Raw genomic sequence first — 26,826 nt, forward strand, 5'->3', positions numbered from 1 at the left:
AGTGAGCTTTTAAAATCCCTGACGCCCAGGCCATCTCACAGACAAATTAAATCAGGTAGGAGCTCACATTGGTACTTTTAAAATACTTCTTCAACAAACTCTAAGTCTCGTCTCTGGATTCTTTTTTTTTTAATTTAATTTTTTGGCCCCACCCCAAGGCATGTGGGATCTTAGTTCCCAGACCAGGGATCAAACCCTCACCCCCTGCATTGGAAGCATGGAGTCTAAACCACTGGACCACCAGGGAAGTCCCTCCTCTCTGGATTCTTAAAGAACAAAGCCCACCCAACTTTGATCTCTTCCAGAAAACCTTCATTACTTGAGTCTGAAATTTGGTATAAATCTTTTTTTTTTTCTTTCTGTTTTCCGGCCATCTTCCCTCAGTTCGTATTTGACCCCTTTTCAATACTCAGATCTGGCCAAGCAGGACTCCTCAGAGAGGGTCGCTGACCACCTTATCTGGAGCCGGCCCCATACCCCACCTTGGCCAAATTATCTTGATTTCCTTCTCCTAGCACTAACCAAAGTTATTTGTTTTCTTGTTTAACTTCTCTGACCAAACTTACCACAAGCTCTCTGAGAGCCCTGACTTTGGCTGTCTTATTTATTATTCCATCCTAAGCTCCTAGACTGGTTCTAGGCACATAGTAGGATCCCAATAAATATATGTTGACTGTATGAATGAATTAATGAATGAATGAGTGAAGGAATATTGATCTTGTTTTCTCTCTTAAATTCTATGGCCTTGAGTTCAGCTGCTATGTCGTCTGCTTAAACCCTTGCAATCCCTCACATCTGCATGTTGGTTTTAAAGTTAATGAAACAATTTCCTATGTGCCATCTTAATCGCCCCTCACAACATTTTAGAGGAAACAGCCGTTATAATAATACTGTGTTTAGAGATAACAACTGCAGGTCCATAAAGCTAAAATACAACTTCCCAGGGCCACACAAACAATGTGGGGTGAGCACATCTGCCCCGAGAGGCTTTCATAGGCCATATGGTCATCTCTTGAATTCCTGCCCCTGCAGAGGCACACGCCCTGAGGATTGGAAAGTGACTGACTGGATGAGGCTATAGATGCTCAAAGGAAGCACAAGTTGGCAGCATTGCGTGCGCCTCTCGACCCAAACAGGAAGCAGATGCCTGTCGAGAGTTTTCCCAGGGACCGTACAAGTGAAGGATGGGAGTGACATCTGGGAACAGGGCTGAACAATGTCAGCATGTTCCAGCCCTGTCACACCTCTGTGCAGCCACAAGACTTCAGGCCTCCTACCCCATCCAGGATCTCATCTATTAATAATCCTTCTGGGCTTCTCTCTTTATGTCGCAGAAGCATCCAGAATAGTGCCTTTAGAGTCAAGCACGAATTACACCTCTTGGGTTTTGCTACTGTCTCTTTATGATTACAGTAAACTACACTCAAGTGTATAAGTTCTGCGATCATCTCACTGTTGTGACTATAATTTAATACTAACATTAATGATACGCACACTTCCAGCAAGTTAATCAAGTGAAGCTGTGTGAGACACCTTTCTAGTCACCGTATACTCTATATCTGCTGGCGATCTTTTTTTTACATTTCTTTGAAGCTCCTTCAGTTAACTATTGTGCAACACAGGGCCTTAGGGAAAAAATCCAGAGAAAGAAATCCTGGCAAATGATTTAAGGTCCTTATAAAGAACTTTACATATGACCTCAAATATTTTCTGTTTCATCCTTGGGACCGTTCAAACCTTAAACGGTTCATGACTGTACTATGCCAGACCATTTGGTACTATTTACAAGCATCCACATGGCATGGATATTTTGAGCAGCAAAGAAGCCAAAATTATTTAGAAACTTAAATAAGAAGCCAAAGAATCCTGTCTTTCCTCCTTTATCCAAATGAAAGGCATCACATAAGAAATAAATATTTATGAAGAACCAAAATCTCATCCATCTTAACTGTTACACTGCAAAGGAAAGGATTCCATAACCAAAGAATATATTAGTTTGTACCCAAAACAGTCACTTGGTAGAAAGCAGACCCTAGAAAACAGCTTGGCTAGTCACCTGATTCTCCTGAAGAGTAGTCAGCTATCTAGTTAGCTATGCAAAACCAGAGACAAAGTCTGTCAGGAAGATGAGTCATAAATGAAACACATGGGGCCCGTGAGAGCATACAGAATCTACGGATCCAAGTGAGTCAGAACACAGAGTCAAGTTCACTTGCTGTAGAGAGAAGTGAAGGAGAGGAAAAGTAGCCTGAAGAAGTGAAGTTCAAAGTCACCATTAAGGTAGCCTGTGACTTGCTGGATCATACACCTGGTTAGTGGCACAGCCCAGACTCAGTCTAGGGTTTCTCAGCCCAAACCAATAACCCACTATCTTGCCTCACTAGGACACAATGTCCTTTTGCCATTTAAAACATGCAGGTATGTGTATGCATACCCGTTACAGACAATGTGACCCTCAAAATACCAATCCAACTGCTAAACTGCTGTCATTTTACTTTGCTAATAGGAATGACTCAATAAAACAGCCACTTTAGAATTGTGTTTGTCTTCTCCTATTCCCTCAATAGATAAGTAAACATGATTGGAGGTATAGGAAAGAGGAAGAAAAGCTCAGGAGAGGATGTTAGCATACTTGTCTTGCGTATAGGAAGGTTGAACCTTGGTCACTTTAGTTACATTAAACTTGGTATTTTAGCAATGATGCACGGGGGTAGGCACTAAGCAAGGTTAACCTGGCATTTCTATGACATCATTGCAGTGTATTTAAAATCTGTACTTACAGTGTGTGTCCTTTGTACTGACATCAACCTCCTATGACAATTATGAGAACAAGAGGTCTGCAAAGAAGTTGTTTTTTTCTGTCTCAAACCCATCACAACATGGAGAGAGGGTAACAGGGGATGGGAGAAATGGCATTTGCCCCCAGGCTGCTTCCCACCACTGTCTGATTCTTCATATATCATCAAAAGTGAGTTTGGGTCTTCCCTGGTGGCGCAGTGGTGGAAAGTCCGTCTGCCGATGCAGGGGACGCGGGGTCGTGCCCCAGACCAGGAGGATACCACATGCCGCGGAGCAGCTGGGTCCGTGAGCCATGGCCGCTGGGCCTGTGAGTCCGGAGCCTGTGCTCTGCAACGGGAGAGGCCACAACAGTGAGAGGCCCGCGTACCGCAGGAAAAAAAAAGTGAGTTTGTCTCCTGTCCCCTGAAAAAGTTATTCCCTTGTTAACTCAGTGTTTCTCTCCATGGTGTTCCCTCTAGCGTGAATGTTCTTTTTTCTAAACCAGTATCTGTCTAATTCTACTTATAGGTAAACTCAGTTTTAGCTTCACTCACTTCATGAAGCCCTATATGCCCCCAAATTTATTTAGAAAATAATATCTTCTTCCCCTGACCCTCAAGACACTCAACCTGTTCTTTGTCACTTTTATCACAAATGCTTAGCATAGGAACCAGCAAACTCCTTCTGTAAAGTGCCAGATTGTAAACATTTTAGGCCCTGTGTACCATACACCTCTGTGGCAACTCTGCCATGATAGCAAAAAAGCAGCCATATGTAAACAAATGAGCATAGCTGTGTTCCAATAGAATTTTACTTACAAAAACAAAATGTGGGCCTCCTAGTCCTAGTTTCCTGATCCCCAGCTTAGCATAGAGATACTTGGTAAGGTGATCAATAAATATTAGATTTATTCAATTCGATGAGCAACATCACTAATGAAAATACGATGCATAAGATGTCAGTGTGCTCTAGTATGATCATACATTGTACATACTAATTTTTATTGAATATAATATTTGCACATATATTCATCATGCAAATATAACACTATGACCAGCCTTATAAATTTTTAATGGCATCTTATGTATCCAAGAAAGGAATCATAGAGTTCTGATCATCTACATGACCCGAACACCTAGACAAAATAATGACCTTCTGCCTCATTGATTTTCTGTTAAAAAGAAAGTCTGTAGACTGTGTAGTTCTGCGAAGATTACAGCTGATAGCAGAAGAGATTGTTTTTTTCCCACTAAAAATAGCTGGTTTGCTTATTTACATTGAATAAAATCAATTAAATAACCACTAGAGCCCCACATTACATCCTTCACTGTGTGCTTAATGTTTTAATAGAAATAAATATATAATTAAAGCAACAAAATTGTCATAGTTGTCACAGGTTTCATTTTAAGGTCCCTTAAAGAAATCGGGGTTGAATTCATGTCCGATATTCTATTTTCATTTCAAATAGATTTTGACAATATTCATTGCAGCCTTTCCTAGGAAGGTTTCTCAGCCAAAAAATTTCACCAGTTTTCAATTTACCACATAAAAATTATGCAAAATGTAATAAAAATTATGCAAAATGTAATAAAAATTGTCCTTTTATTTGGATCACTTCCTATCTTTGACACAAAGTGTTCTGTTGCCATAGATAAAGCATTTAGGCAAGATCGCTGACTGGAACACGAAAAAAAATATTCACTCTGTCTTGGGAGTGATACAGTTTTCTGGACTATGGATTAGAAAATACTCAGGTTATCAAAAAAAAACACTACGTTTATTATTTTCCATTGAATTATTTTCTACCGTCTTTTTAAAAGATAGACAAAATTATTAAATTCAGCTTCTGAATTTCCTTTGTGCTCTGCTGAATATAAAAATAGCAAGAGGAAAGGCAAGATGAAAAAAGAAGGTGAAATAAGGAACAGAGGTAATTATTTACCCACTGGAAAGGGGAGTGCCTACATAACCATCTTGCATGAGATCTTTTCTTGGCTTGTTTCCATTATTTTTAGCAGTTTCCTTCAATGTACACAAATTATGCCTTTAGCAAATGCTGCTTCTTCATATGACTGAGAAGTTAAATACTGGATTGAATTAGGACCATCCAGAAAAACACCAGTTCTGGGCACCTGCACCTTTGGCTTCCTCATGAAGGTAGAAAATGCCCCACCAACACACAGAAGTCCCAACACATCATGAGGACATAAAGGATGCTAGAGGCCCCATATTTAGTTCTCCCACTTGATCCCACTCTTTTTGTCTCTGTACTATCTTCAACAAACTCATAAGAAAGAGTATTTACATTCCTGAGGTTCTGTGAAGTGTGGATTGCATATACAGTTTAAAGACATTCTAATAAGTATTTTCTGAGTACAAAGGAAGCAAATAACAAACAGGCTTTTCTCTTCCTAGATACCATCTTTCTATTGTGGGTTATTCCATGATAATAGAGCACATAACAGCCATAACAGAGAGCACTGTAAGTTTAAGATGTGCTCAGAGATCCATAGAAGACTCCCTGGGATCCACAGACTGATTTCTCATCATTTAATGTCTATATGTCTATATGACAAAATATAGCCTTTTGCTTCTGACATTATTTCCCAATTCACTGATGTTATCCCCATTCTGTGCATCACTGAAAGCAGGATGATTCTTTCTGGATAAGGAAGAGTAAAGCAGTTAATTTTACAGGGTCATTTCTTCATCTTCTTTGGATGTGATCCTTAACAACTACGTTTGAAAGGTCATAATTCAGTGTATGACTATCCCAGGGTTCTCAAGCTCTGATAGATGGAGTGGATCAATCAATCTGAATGCCTAGAAGAGAGGAAATCTGAATCCCGCTCTCCTTCTCGAAGGACCACTGGAAGAACACACTGGGTTCCCTTGCCTCTTGAAAACTCTACACATTTCCCACTTCAGTTAACTTACAGTAAGATATCTAATTAAGCCACTAGGGATTTTAAAAATATAATCAAAATCACACTAGGTGGTGTTGTACTTAAGCTAAAATGTTTGGAGGTCTATCCTCTTAAATTTTTCAGGGGACTTCCCTGGTGGCACAGTGGTTAAGAATCTGCCTGCCAATGCAGGGGACACGGGTTTGAGCCCTGGTCTGGGAAGATCTCACATGCCGCAGAGCAACTAAGCCCCGTGAGCCACAACTACTGAGCCTGTGTTCTAGAGTCTGCAAGCCACAACTACTGAGCCTCCATGCCACAACTACTGAAGCCCATGTGCCTACAGCCTGTGCCCCACAACAAGAGAAGCCACTGCAATGAGAAGCCCGCGCACCGCAACAAAGAGTAGCCCCCGCTCGCTGCAACTAGAGAAAGCCCATGATCAGCAACGAAGACTCAACACAGCCAAAAATTTTTTTATTTAATTAATTTAAAAAACGTTTTCCAGTCCACAAAACCACACAGAAAAAGTTTAAATTGTTAACTACAGGCACTCTGTGGTATAGCAGATCTCTAGACCTTATTCATCGTGTATAATTGACACTTATACCCATTGAATAACAACTTCCCCATTTCCTCCTTTCCCCATCCCTGGCCACCACCACTCTATTTTCTGCTTCTATAGGTTTGACTATTTTAGATCTCTCTTGTGTTAAGCATTCTTACACACAAATACACACACACACATACGTACACACAAAAGCAAAGGGATACAAGGACATTTTTGGAGGTAATGGATATGCTTATCACCCTAATTGTGGTGATGGCATCACAGGTGTATACACATGTCCAAATTCATCAAATTGTATACATTAAATATGTACAGTTTTTGTATATCAATTATACCTCAATAAAGCTGATAAAGTTTTTTAAAAAAATTAAAAGACTCTCCTCCCAAAAAATTTTTTTAAAAATTTTAGAGGACTTCCAATTTAAAAAAAAAGTTATGTTCCAAATAATAATTGTATCTCTGTATACATGAATAAGAAAAATGATTTAGTTGACCAAAAAATCACGTAGAGTCAAAAACACGTAGGTTGGGCTTCCCTGGTGGCGCAGTGGTTGAGAGTCCGCCTGCCGATGCAGGGGACACGGGTTCGTGCCCCGGTCCGGGAAGATCCCACATGCCGCGGAGCGGCTGGGCCCGTGAGCCATGGCTGCTGAGCCTGCGCGTCCGGAGCCTGTGCTCTGCAACGGGAGTGGCCACAACAGTGAGAGGCCCGCGTACCGCAAAAAAAAAAAAAAAAAACAAAAAAAACACGTAGGTTAAAAAAATACATGCATCATAGAAAACTTCTCTGATTAATAAAAGCAAAAGAACTTAAAGGTGTGCTTTGCCACTAAAAAGGAGAGATAAATTACGGCTTAAATTGAAAAATCTCCAGATGGTGAGAATTTGGCATGCTATCATTCTTTGAAAGTACGTTCCTAGGTGATGAATTGAACCAACTTGCTTAATTAATTAATTAAAGCATACTAATTGATAAAAATGAGGACACGGTTCCTATTTTCTGGAAGCTACAATATTAAATAATTAGCTTCAATTTGTCATTCTTCTTCCACTCCACACCTCCCCTTGTGGAGGTGTATGGGTATGTGTGTTGAAGGACCAAAACATATGCAATACCTCTTAGAACAAGTCTGATGAAAGAAAACCAAAGGGCACAGAGGAAAGACAACAAAAACACATGGGAGTGCAATACCAAACAAAAAGATGACTTAGACATAAGGACAAATGATGATCAAAGAAGGCAAATACTGCAAACACAAACTTCTGAAGATTAATGCCCGCAGATAAATCATTTGTTTTGATGATTATAGAAGTCAGTGAAAGGAGTTTGGTAAAGTAAAAGTTTACAACACGAAGAGCAAAATACACCAAGTAAAGCGAACTAATTATTTAAAATTGCCACTGTTGGTGGGCAAAGGGAGCCCCTCTTCCACTCCTGGTAGGAGGGTATACTGGAACAATTTTTCTAGAGGCTATAAATTGTTTGGGCAATGTTTTTATTAAAAAGTTTTAATATATTTTTATTCATTTAGATCTATGCAATCCACGTCTAAGAATTAATACTTAGGATTTATGCAAATATTCCACTTCAAGAATGTAAATTATAACATTTATAACTTGAAGAAAATAAGAGACAATTTAGATGTCTAATAAAAAGAGGGTTGATTAAATTCTTTTGCTACAACCGTATTATGGAATACTATGCAGCCATATCAATAATTTTGCAGAAGAATATTTATAAGAAGAAAATATATTCATGACAAGTTGTTCAGAAAATTCACATGTTAAAAGAACACGTTAACAAATTGTGGCATGTTAGTAAATTACCTAAGATGACAGCTCTGGCATCAGAGGGCCTGTATTAAAAGTTTCTATTAAAAGTTGTACATCTGGCACCTACTATGTAAGATGGTAAACTGTTCAAATTTCCAGTTTCTTCTTTTGTAAATAGAAGAATTATATTTCTTCCTATCTCATTGCGTTTGGGGAATATTAAAGTAGGTAATGCATTCAATGCTCTTAGCATTTAACTTGTCGAATAAGTGCACATAAATGCTGTTGATAGAATTGTATAAAAACATCATTTATAAAATATATAGATATTTATGTTGATTTAGATATTGATACTGATATGATATACATATATAGTCATAAACCTCAAGTTTTTTATGCTTATCTCTTTGGATTGAGCGTGATTTTTGTTGCGTTTGCTTGTTTGTTTGCTTTGCTTTAGCTGTGTTCCCTAATTGTGTATGCAGAAGAGAGTATGAGTCAGGAGTTCTGAAGCCATAACAAACAACCCCAATATCTCAGCTGCTTAAAACAACAAAGGTTTATTTCTCACTCGTGTGACAGAATCTCGGTGGGTCAGCAGAGGTTTCTTCTGATCATCCTCATTCAGAGACCCAGGCTGATGGATCTGCCACCATCTCAAACTTCAAATCCCCTTGCCAGGGAAAAAGAGAGAGTGGCAAATCTCTCACTGTCTCAACTTCTGCTCTGAAGTGACACATTTTGCTCACATTTTCTGGCCAAAGCTAGACACATACTCAGGAGAATCTCAATAATAATAAAAATGCATTTTTAATCAAGAAGAGTTTAAAACTAATGTGTAGATTATCATAAGCCATTTAAAATTTTTGAGCAGAACATTGATAGGAGAATTGAGAAAGCTGTGCCCACCTTCCAACCCCAGGAGCAGGATGAATCACTGTACATCAATATTGTCTTTATGAAGGTCACCTAACTAAATGAAGGAACAGAAATCATGGAATCACAGGAATTCATAGAGAATTTAAAAGACCCTCTAAATTATTCCCCAACCTTTAAGACATAATGATCACACTTAGTCATCAGCAGCACAAGCAAGTAATCTAATTTAATTCTACCGGGAGAATTGTTTTTTTTCCTTGGCCCCAGCTAGCGAGCTGCTGAGGCTCTCTGGCTGGAGAACCAATGAGCCTTGTAATTGCTTTCCTCACTCATGTAACCACAGCTGCAGTTGTCATTCATAAATTGCAAAACTAATCCTTTGAAAGTTTTCATATTGGCCATTTGCTTTAAGACCTCCAGTGCCCAGGAGTTTGCAGATGTAGCCCTATGAAAAAGGAAGTCTCTAACCACTGGTCCGAGCATTGGACTGCCTGTCATAAATCCTTCGTCTTCATTCTCAGGATTCTTATATTTTGTTACAGTTCCCTGGAAAATCACTTCACTCATCAATACTTCCATTTCCCTGTGAGGAAACTAGAGAAGCTTATATTTATCTGTAAAGTGCTTCAAAAGGCCTGAATGAATTACAAAAAAATAAAAAATACAGTTCTATACATATCAACATCCTTTTAATAAAATAAACTTTAAATATAAGCTATTGCTTAAAAATGGTAGCTAAATAACTTAATGAATCTCTAGAAAGGTAGGAGACAAATATGTGTTTGTCAGAGTTTATTAAACATTGATATATAAAGTCCACAGATAATTCTCTTGCACTAGCATTATATAAAAAAATTCAAGATAAATGAGAAACCACTGGAAAATATATACATACACATATATGTGTGTGTATATATATATATCTACTTAAAGTTATTTTCTATGTTTGAGATATGTTTTATATGCTTTTAAATTTTTTCCATTGTATAATTTATTTTTATTTTTTTAAATAAATGTATTTATTCATTTATTTATTTTTGGCTGCGTTGGGTGTTTGTTGCTGCACACTGGCTTTCTCTAGTTGCAGCGAGCGGGGGCTACTCTTCGTTGCAGTGCGTGGGCTTCTCATTGCAGTGGCTTCTCTTGTTGCAGAACACAGCCTCTAGGCACGTGGGCTTCAGTAGTTGCAGCACACGTGCTCTGTAGATGTGGCTCGTGGGCTCTAGAGCACAGGCTCAGTAGTTGTGGCACACGGGCTTAGCTGCTCTGCAGCATGTGGGATCTTCCTGGACCAGGGCTTGAACCCATGTCCCCTGCATTGGCAGGTGGATTCTTAACCACTGCGCCACCAGGGAAGTCCTATAATTTGTTATTTTTAGCAATAAATAATACCAGTAGTCCAAGGAATACTGAATTTTAGTCTTTGTTATTTTAAGAGCATACTAGGCTTACTCAAGCACTATAATCACAATATTTTATTAATGCTGGTAGAACATTGCTTCCAGCCTGGGAGTATTAATGAAAGATGGGCCAATTCAGAAATGCTTCTGAAATTAAAAATTCCTTCTACCCATATCCTACCCTCCTCCTTATAATCATTAAGGATGAATATCAGAGTATGAGAAAATACTATGTTACAAATAATCTTGGAGACTTTGGGAGTTTTCTGCCCCCCCCAAAAAAACTATAAGTAATGAAAAAGACATATGATAACAAATAATGGTGAGGATGCGGAGAAATTGGAACCTTCATACACTTCTGGAGGGAATGTAAAATGGTGTAGTCACTTTAAAGAGAGTTTTGTGGTACCTCAAAAAGTTAAACATAGAGTTACCATATGACCCAGCAATTCCCCTCATGGGTAGATATCCAAGAGAAATCAAAAGCACGTGTCCACACAAAAACTTGTACATAAATATGCACAGAACATTATTTACTATGGCCAAAAAGTAGAAACAACCCAAATGTTCATTAACAGATGAATGGATGAACAAATGTGGTATATCCATACAAATGAATATTACTCAGCCATAAAGTGAATGAAGTACTGACACATGTTACAACATTGAAAACATTAAGCTAAGTGAAAAAAAAAACAGGAGAAAAAAGAACACATATTTCATATTTATATGTGAAATATCCAGATTAGGCAAATACACAGAGACAGGAAGTAGATTAATGGTTTCTAGGGGCTGAGTGGAGAGGATAATGGGGAGTGCCAGGAAGGGTACAGAGTTTCTTTCTGTGATGACGAAAATGTTTAGGAATGACGCAGTGGTGATGGTTGGGTAATCCTGTGAATATACTAAAAAAACCCCACTAAGTTGTATACTTTAAAAGAGTGAATTTTATGACATTTGAATTATATCTCAATTAAAAAGTTCACTTTTCAAAAAAAAATTACCCTGCAACATAAAATTCAATTTCTGATCTAACATTCAGATAAAGGAAATCTTTCTCCTTTTCCTCTTTCATGAATAAAATTTGTAATAACTTCAATTACCGGTACCTCTGAAAGCAAATTTCACATTAACTTTGCCATTTTCATGTGAGAGGTGAAATTGTATTTCTTATTTTGATAAATCAAAAAGAATGAAACCAGCTTTCCCCTAGATGAATTCTTCCTTCTCCTCCAATTTGTACTGATCTGATACCAAGAGCACACCTGAGGCTACATGCCATCTAAGACAAGAAAAGCTTATTCCAAGCTATCTGTCTATACAATACTTTTTCAAAAGCCAACAGTACAACTCAATAGGATGTTATTAAGTTTCAGAAATGTCAGTGGACAATTAGATGATCTTATTGAGAAAGCTCTGAGCAAATATCCAAACTGTTTTTTTCTTTTTTAATGTAGCATTGAACTGAATAGAAATTGAACAGACCTCAGAGATAAAGTAGACTGATGGGGGTGTGTGTGTGTGTGTGTGTGTGTGTGTGTGTGTGTGTGTGTGTGTGTGTGTGTGTGACAGAGAGGGAGAAAGAATGAGATTATATTTCTCCATGTACTTTCACTCATGGATATTGGAGTCATTATTAGTTCTGAAAAGACTAATCTTTCCTCATTCAGGAATCTCAGCTACCTTTTAAATAAGATACATGTGAACTGAATTCATTTGACTCACAGGAGGCGATGGGTCACAGGGCCTGAGACCCTCACTTACCCCTTCCAGAGCAAGGCAGAGCAGAGCTTCCCTGGCATTTCTTGAGGCTCTCCTCAGCTGACAGCAGGCAGGAACGTGGGTGCTCGCACTTTTTCCCATACCAGCCTACTTTGCAGTCACATCTTCCACAGTTACATTGCCCATGACCTTCACAATGGGAGTAATAATATATATTTGTTATTGTATTTATGAGCCATACATATATATATATGCACATGTATATGAGAAAAATATACCAAAGCCAGAATTAACTTTCATTTCAACAGTGAATGTCACAAATGAGTCACGATCTCAATTAAGCACAATATAAAACATTAAGGCAAAAGCTCATTTTTCTCAATGTTCTTAAATACCTGATCTAGGTATATTGACTGATCATGGGGAAAGAAAAGCAACAACTCCAGATCAGATGAACAGGTTCATAGGGCTATCAACTTGAATCTTTCAAAATCCAACTGCATGAGACTGAATTAGTCTGCTGGGGCCTAAAAGGAGGATTTGATGAATTGGGCAATTAATTCACGTGGAGGTGAGCCATAGGAAATGGAAAACAATGTGTTTTTGAAACAGGGTCTTAGTTTCTAGAGTCCCTCACACTTTATTTTCATTATCTTTTTACTACACACTACAAGCTTAGCCTATCGACCCTTAGCTTAAAACCAGTAACCTGTGTGGAGTTTGCAACCTTTGAAGACTAATTTCCTATACACAAAAGAGGTCAGGAAAGATATTAAATTTACATGGGCACAGAGCCTGTAAAGAACTGTGACAAGTACTGATATGGTATAGCATAAGATAGACCAGGTTATCAATCAAATAAGTAGGTTCAAATCCTGACCCTGTTCCCTACAGAGTAGGGCTGGTCAAATGACAACCTCGCTGAGGTTTAGTTCTTCAGTTTAAATCGGATTATCTATCCACATTTATCAGGAAGTACATAATATATCTTAAAATGCTACATAAAAGTGAGAAATTTTTATTTTTATTCACTTGAGCCCACATATACAACCAAGTAGGAATAGAAAGGAAAGGAAAGCAAGATAATTTAGCTGAGCTTTTCCTAACTCCTAATAACCATTCAGATACTCATTATTACAGATGCAATGTAAAGTAGATTTCTATAATTTCTCCAAAAATGTATGAAGAATTTTAAAGGAAGTGGAATTCCACTTTCTTTAAGTAAATCAAATATAATGCTAAAGAATAACAATCGTTGCTATTTTGTATTTGGCATCTGATATTGATATATATCACACAATATGGAAACTGGTATGGACCAGTCTTCACGGAAGGCTGGTCTGTTTTATCAGTATTCCATGAGGTCTGTGGTCAGATGTCCATCTTTTGAGTTTGAAGTATTGGACAATCCACCTATCAGGAAGCTTTTCACTATCTATAAACCTGGTTCTTCATGGAACAAATCATAAAATCATAGGTCAAAGCAGGATGAGCTATTAAGGATCAGAGTCCACATCTCTCATTTAACACTAAATTCAATTCAATGCACATTTATTGAGCACCTACTATGTAACAAAGTCTATACAACAAATTGCTGTTAATACTAATACTTTGCCTTAGAGCTCAACATTCTAAAGGAAAAAAAATTTTGATTGCTAATAAATACATATTACGTGACTATGATCATTTGGACCTTCAAATATAAGAATTTTTATTACAGTAGTTTGACTTACTAGCAATTATATCTCAGAGATTGTTGGGTTCCATGGCTTCTTGCCATTTATCCTGCCTTAAGAAGTTCCTACCCATCTTCCCAATCCTCATGTGTTGGGTTGGCCAAAAAGTTCATTTGGGTTTTCCCTTAACATCTTACAGAAAAACCCAAATGAACTTTTTGGCCAACCCAATAATTTAGAGCAAAATTTGCAAACAGAGCTATGTTGCAAATGCATAGATAAATAACAGTTTTTAAAACAAAATCTTTAACATTTAAAGTACAATCAATTCTGCTGTTTTATGGGAGCCAGTAGCTTTGAAATTCTTGGAGACAAGAGGTTTCATTTCAAGGGCAGTTAGATCTGCCATGAGGATGCTGGACAAAGTACAAAACATGCTGCCATTTGTGGAAGACAAGTTGACACTTCAACAATAAAACTGAAAAACAGAGTTAGGTTGAAAGGGGAAAAAAGCTTTACTCTTGAAACTTTAAAATAGCTGTGAAAGTTAGAACAAAACATCCAGTAGGTGAGGATGCCAGGAAATCTGTAACTACCCAAGAGGATGCCACCTGCTGCTGCAGGTGCCTGGAATTCACAGGCAGTGAAGGTCCTGATCCCTTGGCACGTGGAATAAAGTAGGAACCTGTGAGGAGGGAGATGGGGACTGAAGGGAGAACGTTCTCAAGTTCTGTAGTTGATTTAAGAGCAGCCATTACCTTCTATCTGAGGTTCATTCACATGTCAACATTAAAAAAAAATGTGGTGGCATAAAACAAATCCGTGAAGATGGTCAGAAGCTATCAATAGAGATTTTTAGAATTAAAATCTGGTCCGGTTAATATCAAAAGAAGTCAGATTAATTGTGGGTGCTTCAACAAATTTTGCAAAATGTACAGAGGCACTAGCTAGAAGAAACCTCTGCAAGTCTTTCCCCTTTCTGCCCTCATATTCACTCTGTTTTCTTTTTGTTCTATTTTCCTCATTCAGTCTTTAAGCTCTGTGCTTTTCCCCGCTAATGTTATGCAGCTTCACTTTTCTATCCCTTTGCTATTTCTGTGCACTACTACAAACTCCAGGGGTAAATGTGGCCTGTAAGGTCTTCACCTCTACTCTCTGTGCATTTAATGCAGCATCACAAACATTCTCAAGGATTACTCCTATAAGTGTCCACATCACCTCCAGGCATCACCAACTCCAAATAAAGTTGGGAAGACGATATAAAGTGTGTCCTCACTTTTACCATGTGTGTGATGATCCCTAAGCTTCCGTGCCTCTGCTTCAGCCTTGTACCCCAGCCCCTGCTTCATTTGATCAAAAGACACTCTCCAAAACAGCTGCAGGGGCTTCCCTGTGGCACAGTCGTTGAGAGTCCGCCTGCCGATGCAGGGGACGTGGGTTCATGCCCCGGTCCGGGAAGATCCCACATGCCGCGGAGCGGCTGGGCCTGTGAGCCATGGCCGCTGAGCCTGCACGTCCGGAGCCTGTGCTCCACAACGGGAGAGGCCACAACAGTGAGAGGCCTGCAAACCGCAAAAAAAAACAAAACAAAACAAACAAACAAACAAAAAAAAACAGCTGCAGTCAATTGTGTACACACTGAAAAGAACTGATGAGATCGTGTCATTGCCGTGTTTGGCTTGGGATAAAAGATTTGGCCTTTAAATAGGAAAGTATCAAAGTGGGAGAACATCGCCTAGTTCAGGACGGCCACTGCCCTTCCTCAAATCATCCACTAACGCGTCTTCTACACTTTGCCATTAGAAACCAACATCCACTGAACAAGTCCAAGCTGAGGAAAGAAGGGTTATGACAATATGGATGACTTAAAGTAAACCATCCATAATGAAATTCCTGAGAGTCAGTGACTATATGGCAACCAGGTTAAATGATGGAATAGTGGCAAACAGAGTGTTTTTGAAGGTTTCATTGTTCTGGGAAAGTAGGAATACCTAAATCAAATGCCCCAATGAAGATCACAGAAGAAGCAAATGTAAAAGTAACAGAGAAAAGGTTTAAATAACTAGTCTAGCACGATGAAAAATAGTATCGACAGTGATACTGCCTAATCTAAATGTTGATCAGAGATTAATTTGACAAGTTAAAACATAAACATAACTTTACTTTCACAGTAACAAAAATTAAATATGTTCTACATCTTTTAATAACTCAAAGTCACACGTTGTCAAAAATATGTTATGGATCCCACTTTAAATGAAACTGTACTTTTTCTGTAAAATCCTTCATGGTATTTTATCAGTGGAGTTAGGAAAATCAGTTAGAAATGCAATGTATTGATACCAGATTCTGAAGCAGGTATTTAGCCTTTCAGAAAAGGCAGGAAATCAAAAATTGAAACTGCAATTTCTTTTCTGAGGTCACAAGTTTCTCGATTCCAGCATAAAATTTATGCCAAAGAGAGAGAGAGAAGGAAACATTTTATAGCGATAAAATGAAGATGAAAATGCTTGGTTTTGATTTATAAAGTAGAGTTTAGAAATGATAAAATCTATTTAGCATGAAAATCCTTTAGACTGCCATAACATACTATATCAAGGTCTTTCCTAAACAAGTAGGGTAAAAAAGCATAAGTGAAGAAATTAGGAGGCCTGTGTCTTCCATCTAAATGTGTCACTAAGCTGGATGGACCTAGAGTCTGTCATACAGAGTGAAGTAAGTCAAAAAGAGAAAAATAAATACTGTATGCTAACACATATATATGGAATCTAAAAAAAAAGGTTATGAAGAACCTAGGGGCAGGACAGGAATAAAGACGCAGATGTAGAGAATGGACTTGAGGACACAAGGAGGGGGAAGGGTAAGCTGGGACGAAGTGAGAGAGTGGCATGGACATATATATACTACCAAATGTAAAATAGATAGCTAGTGGGAAGCAGCCACATAGCACAGGGAGATCAGCTCGGTGCTTTGTGACCACCTAGAGGAGTGGGATAGGGAGGGTGGGAGGGAGGGAGACGCAAGAGGGAAGAGATATGGGAACATATGTATATGTATAGCTGATTCACTTTGTTATAAAGCAGAAACTAACACATCATTGTAAAGCAATTATATGCCAATAAAGATGTTAAAAATTAAATAAATAAATAAATGTGTCACTAGTTCATCTTTCTGGCCTTCATCTCACTTTATCTTGAAAATGAGAGAACTAGAAGTGAATTTTACCACACTGATCTGAAATGTCATGCTTCAATGCTAGTTTTTCAAATCTAGGTGAGTATATATACACATATATTTGGTCTGCAGGAATTAATTTCATTGATTCTAACAAGGATTCCTTTAAACTCTGTAGGCAGAGGATCGACAAAATAGAGATGAAAGGTACAGAATGTTATTGTTTATCCCTGACAGCAAATATGCAGAACATACATTAGAGAATTGCTTTCAAAAGACCTATGAGCATTGTTTGAAAACACACACACACACACATCCATGACAATGAAAGAACAACATGGTGTCTAGTTTGGGTATGTAAATGGGATCACAGCCTGAACTGCATCACAAGGGCAAGAATTTGGCAGCAAGAGACACATCAAGTGGCATCACGGCCATGCTGAGCTTTAAAGGCTCTCAGGACATTATAGGCGAGCGTGCTGACACCAAAACTTATTTTTTTCTTTGTAATCATTGAGCTCTTTTGCATTAAGCTATCTAGCCTCAGAAACATCAATCCAGGACAAATGTAGTTCTATCCATTCCAGAACACTATTCTTCCACAGAGGATATTTCTTGCCTGAAAAATGATCAAAAAATGCTCATGAACTGGAATCTGATATTTACAAGTAGCTTCCTACAAAGTAATATGAAGACCATCAAGAGAAAAAAGTTGGGGGGGATAAGTTAGATCTAACTAGTACTTGATTTTTTTTTAATCCATTTGATATATTATTTTCCCTTTCAAGACAATGCAAACTGGATATACATAATCATTTCCTTCAGTTTCTTTCCTTAATGCTTTGGTAATCCACAAAGACAAATTTCCCCACGTAATATGGTTCTATCAAATGATTCCACTTCCCAAACCAAGGGAATTCTAAGCCAGGACTAACTTTGTATTTTCATCATTTTGATAGGCAGGAACAAGCTGAAAAAGTGCAAAGTCACACTGCAGCATATTTTTCCTATTAAGGGATTTAGGGAAATAGACCAGAGTGATAAACAGCCATCAGGAATAAAGAAGTTATTTCCTAATCAGAAAGTCAATTCAGGGGAGCAGCTCATAGAATTGAAGTAACAGAGCAGTTGGTACACTTCAGGATGGCTGGTCATGCCCCTGTCATTTTAGTCACACTCAAAATTTGTCAATAGTATCATCTTTGAGCTGTGTGTGTGTATTTTTGTGGGTATATGAGTCATGTTTGTGTGTGGATGAATCCATGTGTCAGTGAACAACATTTAGGAGTGAAAGAAAGAATGAATACAACTGATTTATTTGGAAGAAGGGAACATGTTTCAAAATTTGTATCCCATCCCCTATACCCATGATGCCTTAGGCACAAAATATTTACATTTAAGTGCATTTCTGAATAGATGAACGGATACAGTGGGAATGAATGAATAAAATGAGAAGGTCAATTAAACAAGATAACTATAATCCAATGGGAGATTTCCCTTGGACTTAAATAAGCTCAACACTCTCAGGAGGGCAAGAATGGGAGCTAAAAATAAAGCTGCATTTCATCTGAGCCTTATTACACTCCAGCCCGGCATAAATCACTAGACAACATCCACGTACTTGGGGTACTTCCGTCTTATATCACTAAGGTATTAACACATTCAGTAATCAACTGCATGGCTCCCTTCCTGTGGTGCAACTTCGACAGGCAATTAGGAAAACTGCGAAGACTAATAATTCACTAAGCATCATATATGGAATTCTACAGACATAGTGGGAATGAAGAAATACTCCAGAGACTGATGCCTGCCCCAGATCAGAATGATGTTCAGAGAAGCTTAGTCTTATAAGAATTTTGAGCATCCAGAGGACAGCTCTTCCTTACCAAAATAAAGTAAAATTGAAGAATTTTATTTGCATCACTCGGAGATTAAATTACTTGAGTACTTAGGCTCATGTAATGTGTTTTCAGATGACACGTAAGGGGAGTGTGAACTTTGTCAAGTTGCTTAATTTCTTTGAACATCTCCTCTTCTGTTAAAATGTGGATGAGAAAAAAAAAATGTGGATAATCACGTCTCCTTCTCTGAGTTAGGGCGAACATAAAATGGAATGAGGTGTGTGAACGAACTTGATGGGTATCTAACAGAGCAGGATCTCTGTCAATGTGTTTCTTCTTTCCTAAATTTCTCATTTTAAGTCTGGGAGACAGGCTGTGGAGAACTATCCACATTTAATTCACTTCAACAAATAAATAAAATAATCATAATCACAGCCTGATGTTTTATTGCTCAAATCACAGCCTATTACCCCATCACCTCTTCCCACCCCTACCTGTCTACACCCAGGGCATAGAGACCACGTACAAATTCTCTCCTAAACTCTTCCCATGAGAAACTCTACCAACCACACAACCATAACTGCCTGATCACTGAACTTTCTCTATAATCTTCTAGCATAGGGAAGAATGGAAAATGTGAGAAAGAAGAAAATACGGAGCAGGAAGGAGGGATGGATTAGATGAAGTGGAAAATTTCAGATTCCAAAGAGACGTCCTCAATGGCTTCCACCTGCCCTACCTATGTAGTAACTCTAGGCCTAAGTAACGTGCATCAGGAATTGTGAGCTTATAAAAGGATCCAAGTGTCAGCCTAAGTGTCAATGCCCATCTTCACCCCACAGTCCTACTCCTCACAGTGAGATGGACTAGCTCACATGATAATGATATGAGGATAATGAGGATAATAAAGAACACTCACCCAGAATGAATAACAGAAAAGCCTGGAAAGGGCATAGTCTTTGGTCCTTGTCTCTGGCATTGGACTGACCCCATTCCTGGGGTGGGACAGTAAAGAGAGTGCCACCGACAACTGCACAGAGCCCTTGGATGGGACCACTAATGAAAGCTGCTGCCTTGTGAAGTGTCTTTTTGAGAAGGTGGTCCCCATGAGCTACATGGTATACTTCAATTTCTTTGGGTGTGTCCTGCCAAAGGACAAAATGTTTAGGAAACGTTTTAGGAAATTCTCCCAAGCACAAGGGATCATCAGAAGAGGGAAATTCTTCTGCCGTGGGAAGCTTTAGCAGCAGGCTCTCCTCAGCCAGGACAGAGAAGTCTTTGCAGTTGCATAATCCTAAATAGGGCAGCTCTTTTATCTCCCTTTGCTGGCAAACTTTCTGTAGACAAGCAGCGTTTCCTCTCTATATCCTTGTACCAACCAAGCAGTCAAACATAAAGACGTGTATATGCCCATGTCTCTGTCTTCTCGATTGTCCAATATAACCAGACTGAAAATGAGTAACTCTATTTTTGCTAAATGACACTTTTTCAGATAAATCTGACTGCCTGGTTTTTTTTTTCCCCGTTTGCTCTATTAGAAATTCTGGTAAGATGTTTTTTTTTTTTTTTTCCTTTGCATTTAGATTACAAACTCCATAATGTCAAGGATCATGTTTGTCTCCTTCACTGCTGGTACCAGTGGCCCAGAGGCCACTGGCAAATAGTATCGAGAGCCTGGAAAATAGTATCTGTTCCATAAAAATTCATGGAATAGAATTTCTGAAACCACTAATTGATATTCAATTGTAGGCTGCACTGCAGAACAATTTTAGTATAGAAATCATACCAAAGAAGCAATGCATTAAACTACCTATGAGAACTATATTGCCCTAGGTCTTGTACTATATTGATATGGCTGCCATCATGGTACCTCTCCTGTTCACGGTCAGGTCTGCTAGCTTTGTATTCTCATGGTTGAGTATTCAATACTTGGAGGTAATAGTTCTTCTTGGTGAGGAATTAGACTAATTTTCAGAGAGTGGGTGCATTTTCATCTCAAATCTTTGCCCAATGTGTGATTCCTCTAACAGTTTTTCACGTTGCTTTTAGGAGTCCTATGGATACCGAATTCTTTAGAAGGCGCATTCCATTCTTTTACGGTTTCTGTGAGAAGCCAAGTAAATCTTGAAAATGGCGAAATGACTATTTTATTATTTAAAAACAGGAGTTAGGTGAGCACTTACCAGAACAGAAGTCATCAGAGTATCTGTCATAGACAGCCTTGCAGTCCCTTTCATCACACTCACAGGTGTCCCCATGAATATCCCCCCAGTCTCCAGTCGGGTCAACATCATGGCAAGAACATTCACCACACACACAGATCCCTAGAGGGTAAAAATAATTTTAAATGGGTCTAGTGAAGAAAATTCATGAGAGAAAGCATCTTACACATGGCTTTTTTTTTCTGTTGTTACTTTATATTTGGAAAATACACGTATTCAGGAAAAATATTCTATAGAGGAAAACACCATCTAAAGTTAACAGGAGAGATTCTTTAATAAACAAAAGTTATTATCGATGTCTATACTTATGTGCGATCGCAGGATGTGAAATGAGCACTGTGCTGGTTTGACTCGAAGATAATACCAACACAATTAACGTAAGATGTAATCCTTGCCCTCAAGAAGCTTACAATTTATTTGACCAAAAAAAACGCTAATGAAAAACAAACAAGCACCTCAAGTACTAACGTTTTGTAAACTAGGACATAAATACTGTAAGAGTTTGGGGAAGGGGAAATCAGTGTGGGCTGAAGTAATTAAGGTAGATGGCTTGGATAAGCATAGAGAATGGGAAATGTTCTAGGAGGACTGAAGGTAGAACAACTCAAGGAAAGTCAAGAAAGCAAGAATGAGCAAAGGAGGGTGGGAATGGACGTGGGGATCCTAAGTAGACCTGACTCATTGGAGCAGAAGGTGCATATTAGGAAGACTAAGAAGTAAGGTTGGCTGGATCAGATGAGCTCAGGTTATAGAGGACATTGGTGTAGGTGGAGAGATATAACTTTGGTCGTTTGGAGATTTGTATAGGAGAAATGCTTAGTTGTAAATCATATTAACTTTGTGTGAATTTTAATAATCATCTTTAGGGTAACCAGTTAATCACTGTGAAAAAAAACAAAAAACAAGGTTAAATCCCTTTCTTACCTCTTAGATCAAAGTAAATTCTAGCTAGATTAAAGATTTAAGGATATAAAATACAACCATAAAATATGAAATAAATTCATTTTTATTCAAAAGCCTCAAAGCAAATTATCTAAAGGAAAAAAGTAAAAGCTTTAATGACATAAAAATCTAAAATTTTGGTTGGGGGCAAGACACCAAAAACAAACTAGAAGATAAAAACAGCTGAAACAAGTGGTCATAAGTATGTAAAAGACAAAGCTAATTTCACAAACATATAAACAATTCTTATGAATTCATACCTAAAGACAAATATGCCTACAGCAAAATAGACAAAGGCAAAGAACACCAACTGGCAATTCTGTGGAGAGAAGTTATGATGATAGATAAACATAAAAATGTTTACCACTCAAGCTACCATGATGAAGGGGTGAGGGACTTTTAAACAATAGTGAGTTAGAAATTATTTCAGACATACGATTGACAGAAATAAAAAAGACTGTTAGGATCAAGAGTCGGTGAGGGTATGGAGTACAAAATGTCCAACTTTCTGGGTGGCAATTTCACAACATATACTTTTTAAATGTGTGTTACATATAACAGCACACTTCAATTAACATATCTAAAGGAAAGGAAAAGTACACAAAAGTACACGTACAGGGATATTAAATATGATGGTATTCATGTTATTGAAAAACCACTAGTGACCTAAATGTTCATCAATGGGGAATTCATGCAGTCATGGTCCATGCAGAGCTTATATATTAAAGAAAAATATAGGTGAATTAGTATGATACATAATCAGATCTACTCTGCAAAAATTAAAGACAGGACTTTTCTTTATAATTTTGGTCCAAGGTCGGGCCTTTTGTTTTCCTTTCTCTCTATGTACAGAAACCTGGCGCATTTCACTCTTCTATGACAGCCTGTAAAAAGATAAATTCGGTTGTGTGCCCAGGATTTCATGTAAGCATTACCTATTAAAGTGTATCATTCATTTAGAGAAATGAAAAAAAAATAAGTTTCCAGCTTTCTAGATTTTTACTACTGTATAGAAGGAAATTGACCACTCACTGATATCTTCAAGTAGTCAGAAGAGTCCAACATGGCTCTTTATCTACCAGTACAGCTGACAAAGGGAAAAAGAACAAGCATTTGCAAGGATTTTCCTAAAAGTGTTTAAAACTATTTGACTTGATATCAAACACTTAGTTAACTCGCGTTAAATTATATGTTAGCAATACTAATATATTTTTTAAATTCCTGCTTAAAGTCACTCTCAATTCCACATGGCTATATTTTGTTCAATATCACATTTTTATTATTGCATGTAAAAGTTAAATGACTCCATATCAATTCTGTATGGCAACACAAGCCTTCAATTTACTCATAATTAAGAAGAGAGTTTTTTTGGAATGCTCTCCGGATAATTAGATGCTCATGCTGTAGATAGTTCTGTTAGTCAAGAGACATTCAACAGAAGTATCTACAAGAATTGCCTTTTCCCTGTACTATGCCATTTCTGGATGGCTGCCAAAGAAATTACAGTCCCTGTGTTAACTATATGCTCAGTGAAGCTGAAAGTATGACAGCAACTTTCTTATCTTTCTGCTTCCTGCCCAATAAAAAATAGGAAAGAGAAGCTTGTTGGTATAGGAAATGTTGATTTACATCAAAGTCAAACACTATAAAAGATGACTTCCACATGGAAGGAAATATAGAGAAACGCTGGGTTAATAATTAAGAGGTTTGTTTTTTTCCCAATTACATAGTAACGAGTACGAAAGACACACCTCTGTTACTGCAGACTCTGCCATCTGGAGATGTGCATCTTCGCTTGCTCTCCCAGGGGGTGATGTCACATTGGAATTCGCATTTATCTCCATGCCAACCAGCCTGGCAGTAACAGTTTCCACAGTAACACTTTCCGTGGCCTTTACCCAAAATGAATTTTATACGGTGAGGAAAAAAGCAACTTTTAAAAGCAGAATTAACTTTCTACTTCTTGGTGGTCATTTTTGCTTTTGGAAATAATCCACCTGCTCCACAGCCCTTGCTTAAAATAATCAAATTATATAGTTTGCCCCTAAAACATCATAGGTGTGCCTATACCTACATAATTACACACATAAAGCAAGTCAAGGTGTCCTCTAACTTGTGCTAGCCAAGTGGCTGATTAAAATGACAGAATTTTAAAGAAATGGCATGAAAGACTGTGCAAGTCTATTATGTTCCGATCTCAGATGTGTACATCAAACTCAAATGTATATAAGTATTCACTCTAAGAGCATTTCTTGATATTTGAAATCAACCATTGAGAAATCAATGGTGCATACTTCCCTGGATGCACATTATTAATGACCATTTCTTAAACCAGAGAAAATATTTCATCTTTTCATTCAACTGTGTCCTGCAAGCTGTTGTGTCTTACCACATGGAAAAGAGTTTTCAGCTAAATCAATGTTTAGTAGTCATTTAAACTACTAATTACAAAGAAAATACCATGGACCCTTGGTCTTACAATCAAATTCCCCTCCTATCTGTCAAGAGGATACAAATGCTAGGTAAGGACGGCCCATCATTTTGTGTCCAGATGCCTCCGCACAATTTCAGCTGCCTCCATGCTGTAAAATGTTACTCTGCTTGTTTGTACTTATGTCCAAACAATCTGTAATGAACGGTCATATCATCGCTTCCTGCACCCATGTCCAGCAATCCTACAAATTCCCAAAAGATGACAATACCTTTCATCCCAAATCACTTTTTATATCCTCCCTTTTTGTAGTTATGCCACCCAACCATGAATGTATGTTCTTGTTCTTGCAAATCTGATGAAAACCAGGGCCATTTTGGTTTTTAGTCTATTCTTTGTGGTTTACAGGAATTTATGGTTTATCAGAGTCTATGGCTAAAGTCTTTGTTCTTGTCTCTCTCTTCTCCAACAGTCATCATCCCAGAGGGCCATGGGAAACTAATTGTGAGGCTATTTTTCTTTCTAAACACTATGGCATATCTGGCCAATGGCAAGAGTGTCAGTAGGGCCTAAGACACTCACATATGAAGGGAGAAATACAGTAGAATATTCTGGTCTCATGACATTCTTGTCTCTCAGATGAAACTTCCTGCCAGCAGGCATACATGAGAGAGACAGAGAGAGCGAGAGATGAAGAGAAAGTGCTATAGCGAGACAGAGAGAAAGAGACAGGGACCCAAGCATACCGTGCCAAGTTTTCTGTCTAAATGAGCTGTAATCGGGGTATCCACAGAAAACCTCTATTTAAGCTAATAGACAATGATCATTTCTACAGCAAATTTTAGTTTGTTCACTTAAGCAAACATAAAGGCTATCAGATGATTTCATCAATAATAAAATATAAAAGCTATACTTTTTTTATAAACTTCAAAATATCTCTATATGTATACACACAAAAAAAATCACATTCCAGTATTACATCACAAGCTTTAGGAACTTGAGGATTACACTGGAAGAAAGCAAGATAACTTTTCTAGGAGTCAGGTTTTTCTTTAAAACTTCAAAAAGTAGAATTTCTGCTATAATCTCAGAAATCTTCAGAAATTTATTCTTCTGTCATTGTAGGAAATTTATTTAAGATGCTACCTATGTAAGGCTTACCATGAGATTAACAAATGATCATAAATCTTCATTCTTCAAACCCAAATTCTTTGTACGTTTATAAAATTCAGCATTGATTTGGGGTTTTACTAAACAATCATTGAGGTAGAGGCGAATAGGATTACTAGGATAAATCATGTAAGGCTATACTGTATGCAGATATAGGTGGAAAATTAAGCAGATATATTCATAGCTCAAATGAAAATACTGTAATAAGACATATCTGAATAATTGAGATAAAATATAAGCCTCAGGACAATACACACTCCAGACAAGGAGCATCATTCTCTGCTTTGTGCAAACTAATGGTGTAAGAAAATCTGCTTTTGAATTGTTCCATTATTGGGCTGTAGGATCACCTCTCAACAGACTGGTTTTACGTGAATGACACATGGAAAAATCTAGAATTCCAGTCAAGGTCCCCAGAGGCTGTTTACTGGAGTGCTAGTATCTGTGGTCAGAGACTTTGCACCATGAAATTGCTTTAGCCTCAAACCAACGGAAATAATGAGTGGAAGGCTTGAGAGTTAAACATTTCCTGTTGTTTCCAGTTCAGTGTTTCTATTTACACATGCAAATGGACTTTGCTTTGGTGGTGTGCATCAGAAAACACTGGCTCCACACATGTTCCCTTCCTCTCTTTTGATCTGTAATAACTGGAAATAAGATATCAGGACACACACATAATAGCTGTGGGTAGATTTATCTAATTTTTCTAATTATTTTGGAATGAGCCCTTCAGCAGAATTGTCTGAGCAGCATCCAGCTTAGGTCACTGGCTTGAAAAATGAAGGCTCCTGTTTGTTGGTTTTATCTTGGTTGGTTGTACAGCAAGGAAACCAGAGAGAAAAAACCAAGCTGACCTAAACTAAGAGCATCTGGAGGACCACAGGAATTGAAGCCACAATGTGTTTCTGTAAACAAAAGCACAGCTTAGTGACACCGCATGGCCCTCCGGCTCCCCCTCGTCCCCATTTGCTCCTGATCCTTCAAGGGAAAATACTCCTCTGATCACCCATCTGGTATGCACGATAGGGTTCCATGCACGGAGTCTTTTCAGATTTCAATGAAAGAAGCAATTACTGATGGATAGAGAGATGAGGCCAGAGGTAACCAGGTTAAAATGCTTAATAACAGCGGAGAAGAATTTACCTAAACTGAAGGGATTCTCACTGCTGTTTACTTTCCTCTCCTGTGCCAGCACGACTGAAACTCTCTCTGGGCACAAGCTTGCAGATAGGTAAGCAGAAGAGAAGGGCACTGCGGGTGGTGAGAAAGGCTTTTCTCACGGAGCTCCAAACTCCAGGGCAATTCTCTATGGTGAGGGGTCAACAGCACAGTCTTTGGCATCAG

General features: G+C 38.1%; 1 protein-coding gene across 2 annotated transcripts in view; it reads right to left on the reverse strand.

Annotated features, from left to right (window-relative positions):
• ITGBL1 (integrin subunit beta like 1) overlaps window positions 1-26,826 on the reverse strand; it is a gene marked incomplete at both ends in the record, with an annotated part of 197,497 nt that overhangs the window by 73,332 nt on the left and 97,339 nt on the right. For both annotated transcript variants that reach the window (XM_079722095.1, XM_079722094.1), the window contains 3 exons: window positions 12,072-12,218; window positions 20,901-21,041; window positions 23,633-23,773. In XM_079722095.1, the coding sequence (XP_079578221.1) occupies window positions 12,072-12,218; window positions 20,901-21,041; window positions 23,633-23,773 (429 nt within the window). The remainder of the gene's footprint in view (window positions 1-12,071; window positions 12,219-20,900; window positions 21,042-23,632; window positions 23,774-26,826) is intronic.

The sequence above is a fragment of the Hyperoodon ampullatus genome (genome assembly GCF_949752795.1).
Source record: "Hyperoodon ampullatus genome assembly, chromosome: 16".
NCBI classification, from domain to species: Eukaryota; Metazoa; Chordata; class Mammalia; order Artiodactyla; family Ziphiidae; genus Hyperoodon; species Hyperoodon ampullatus.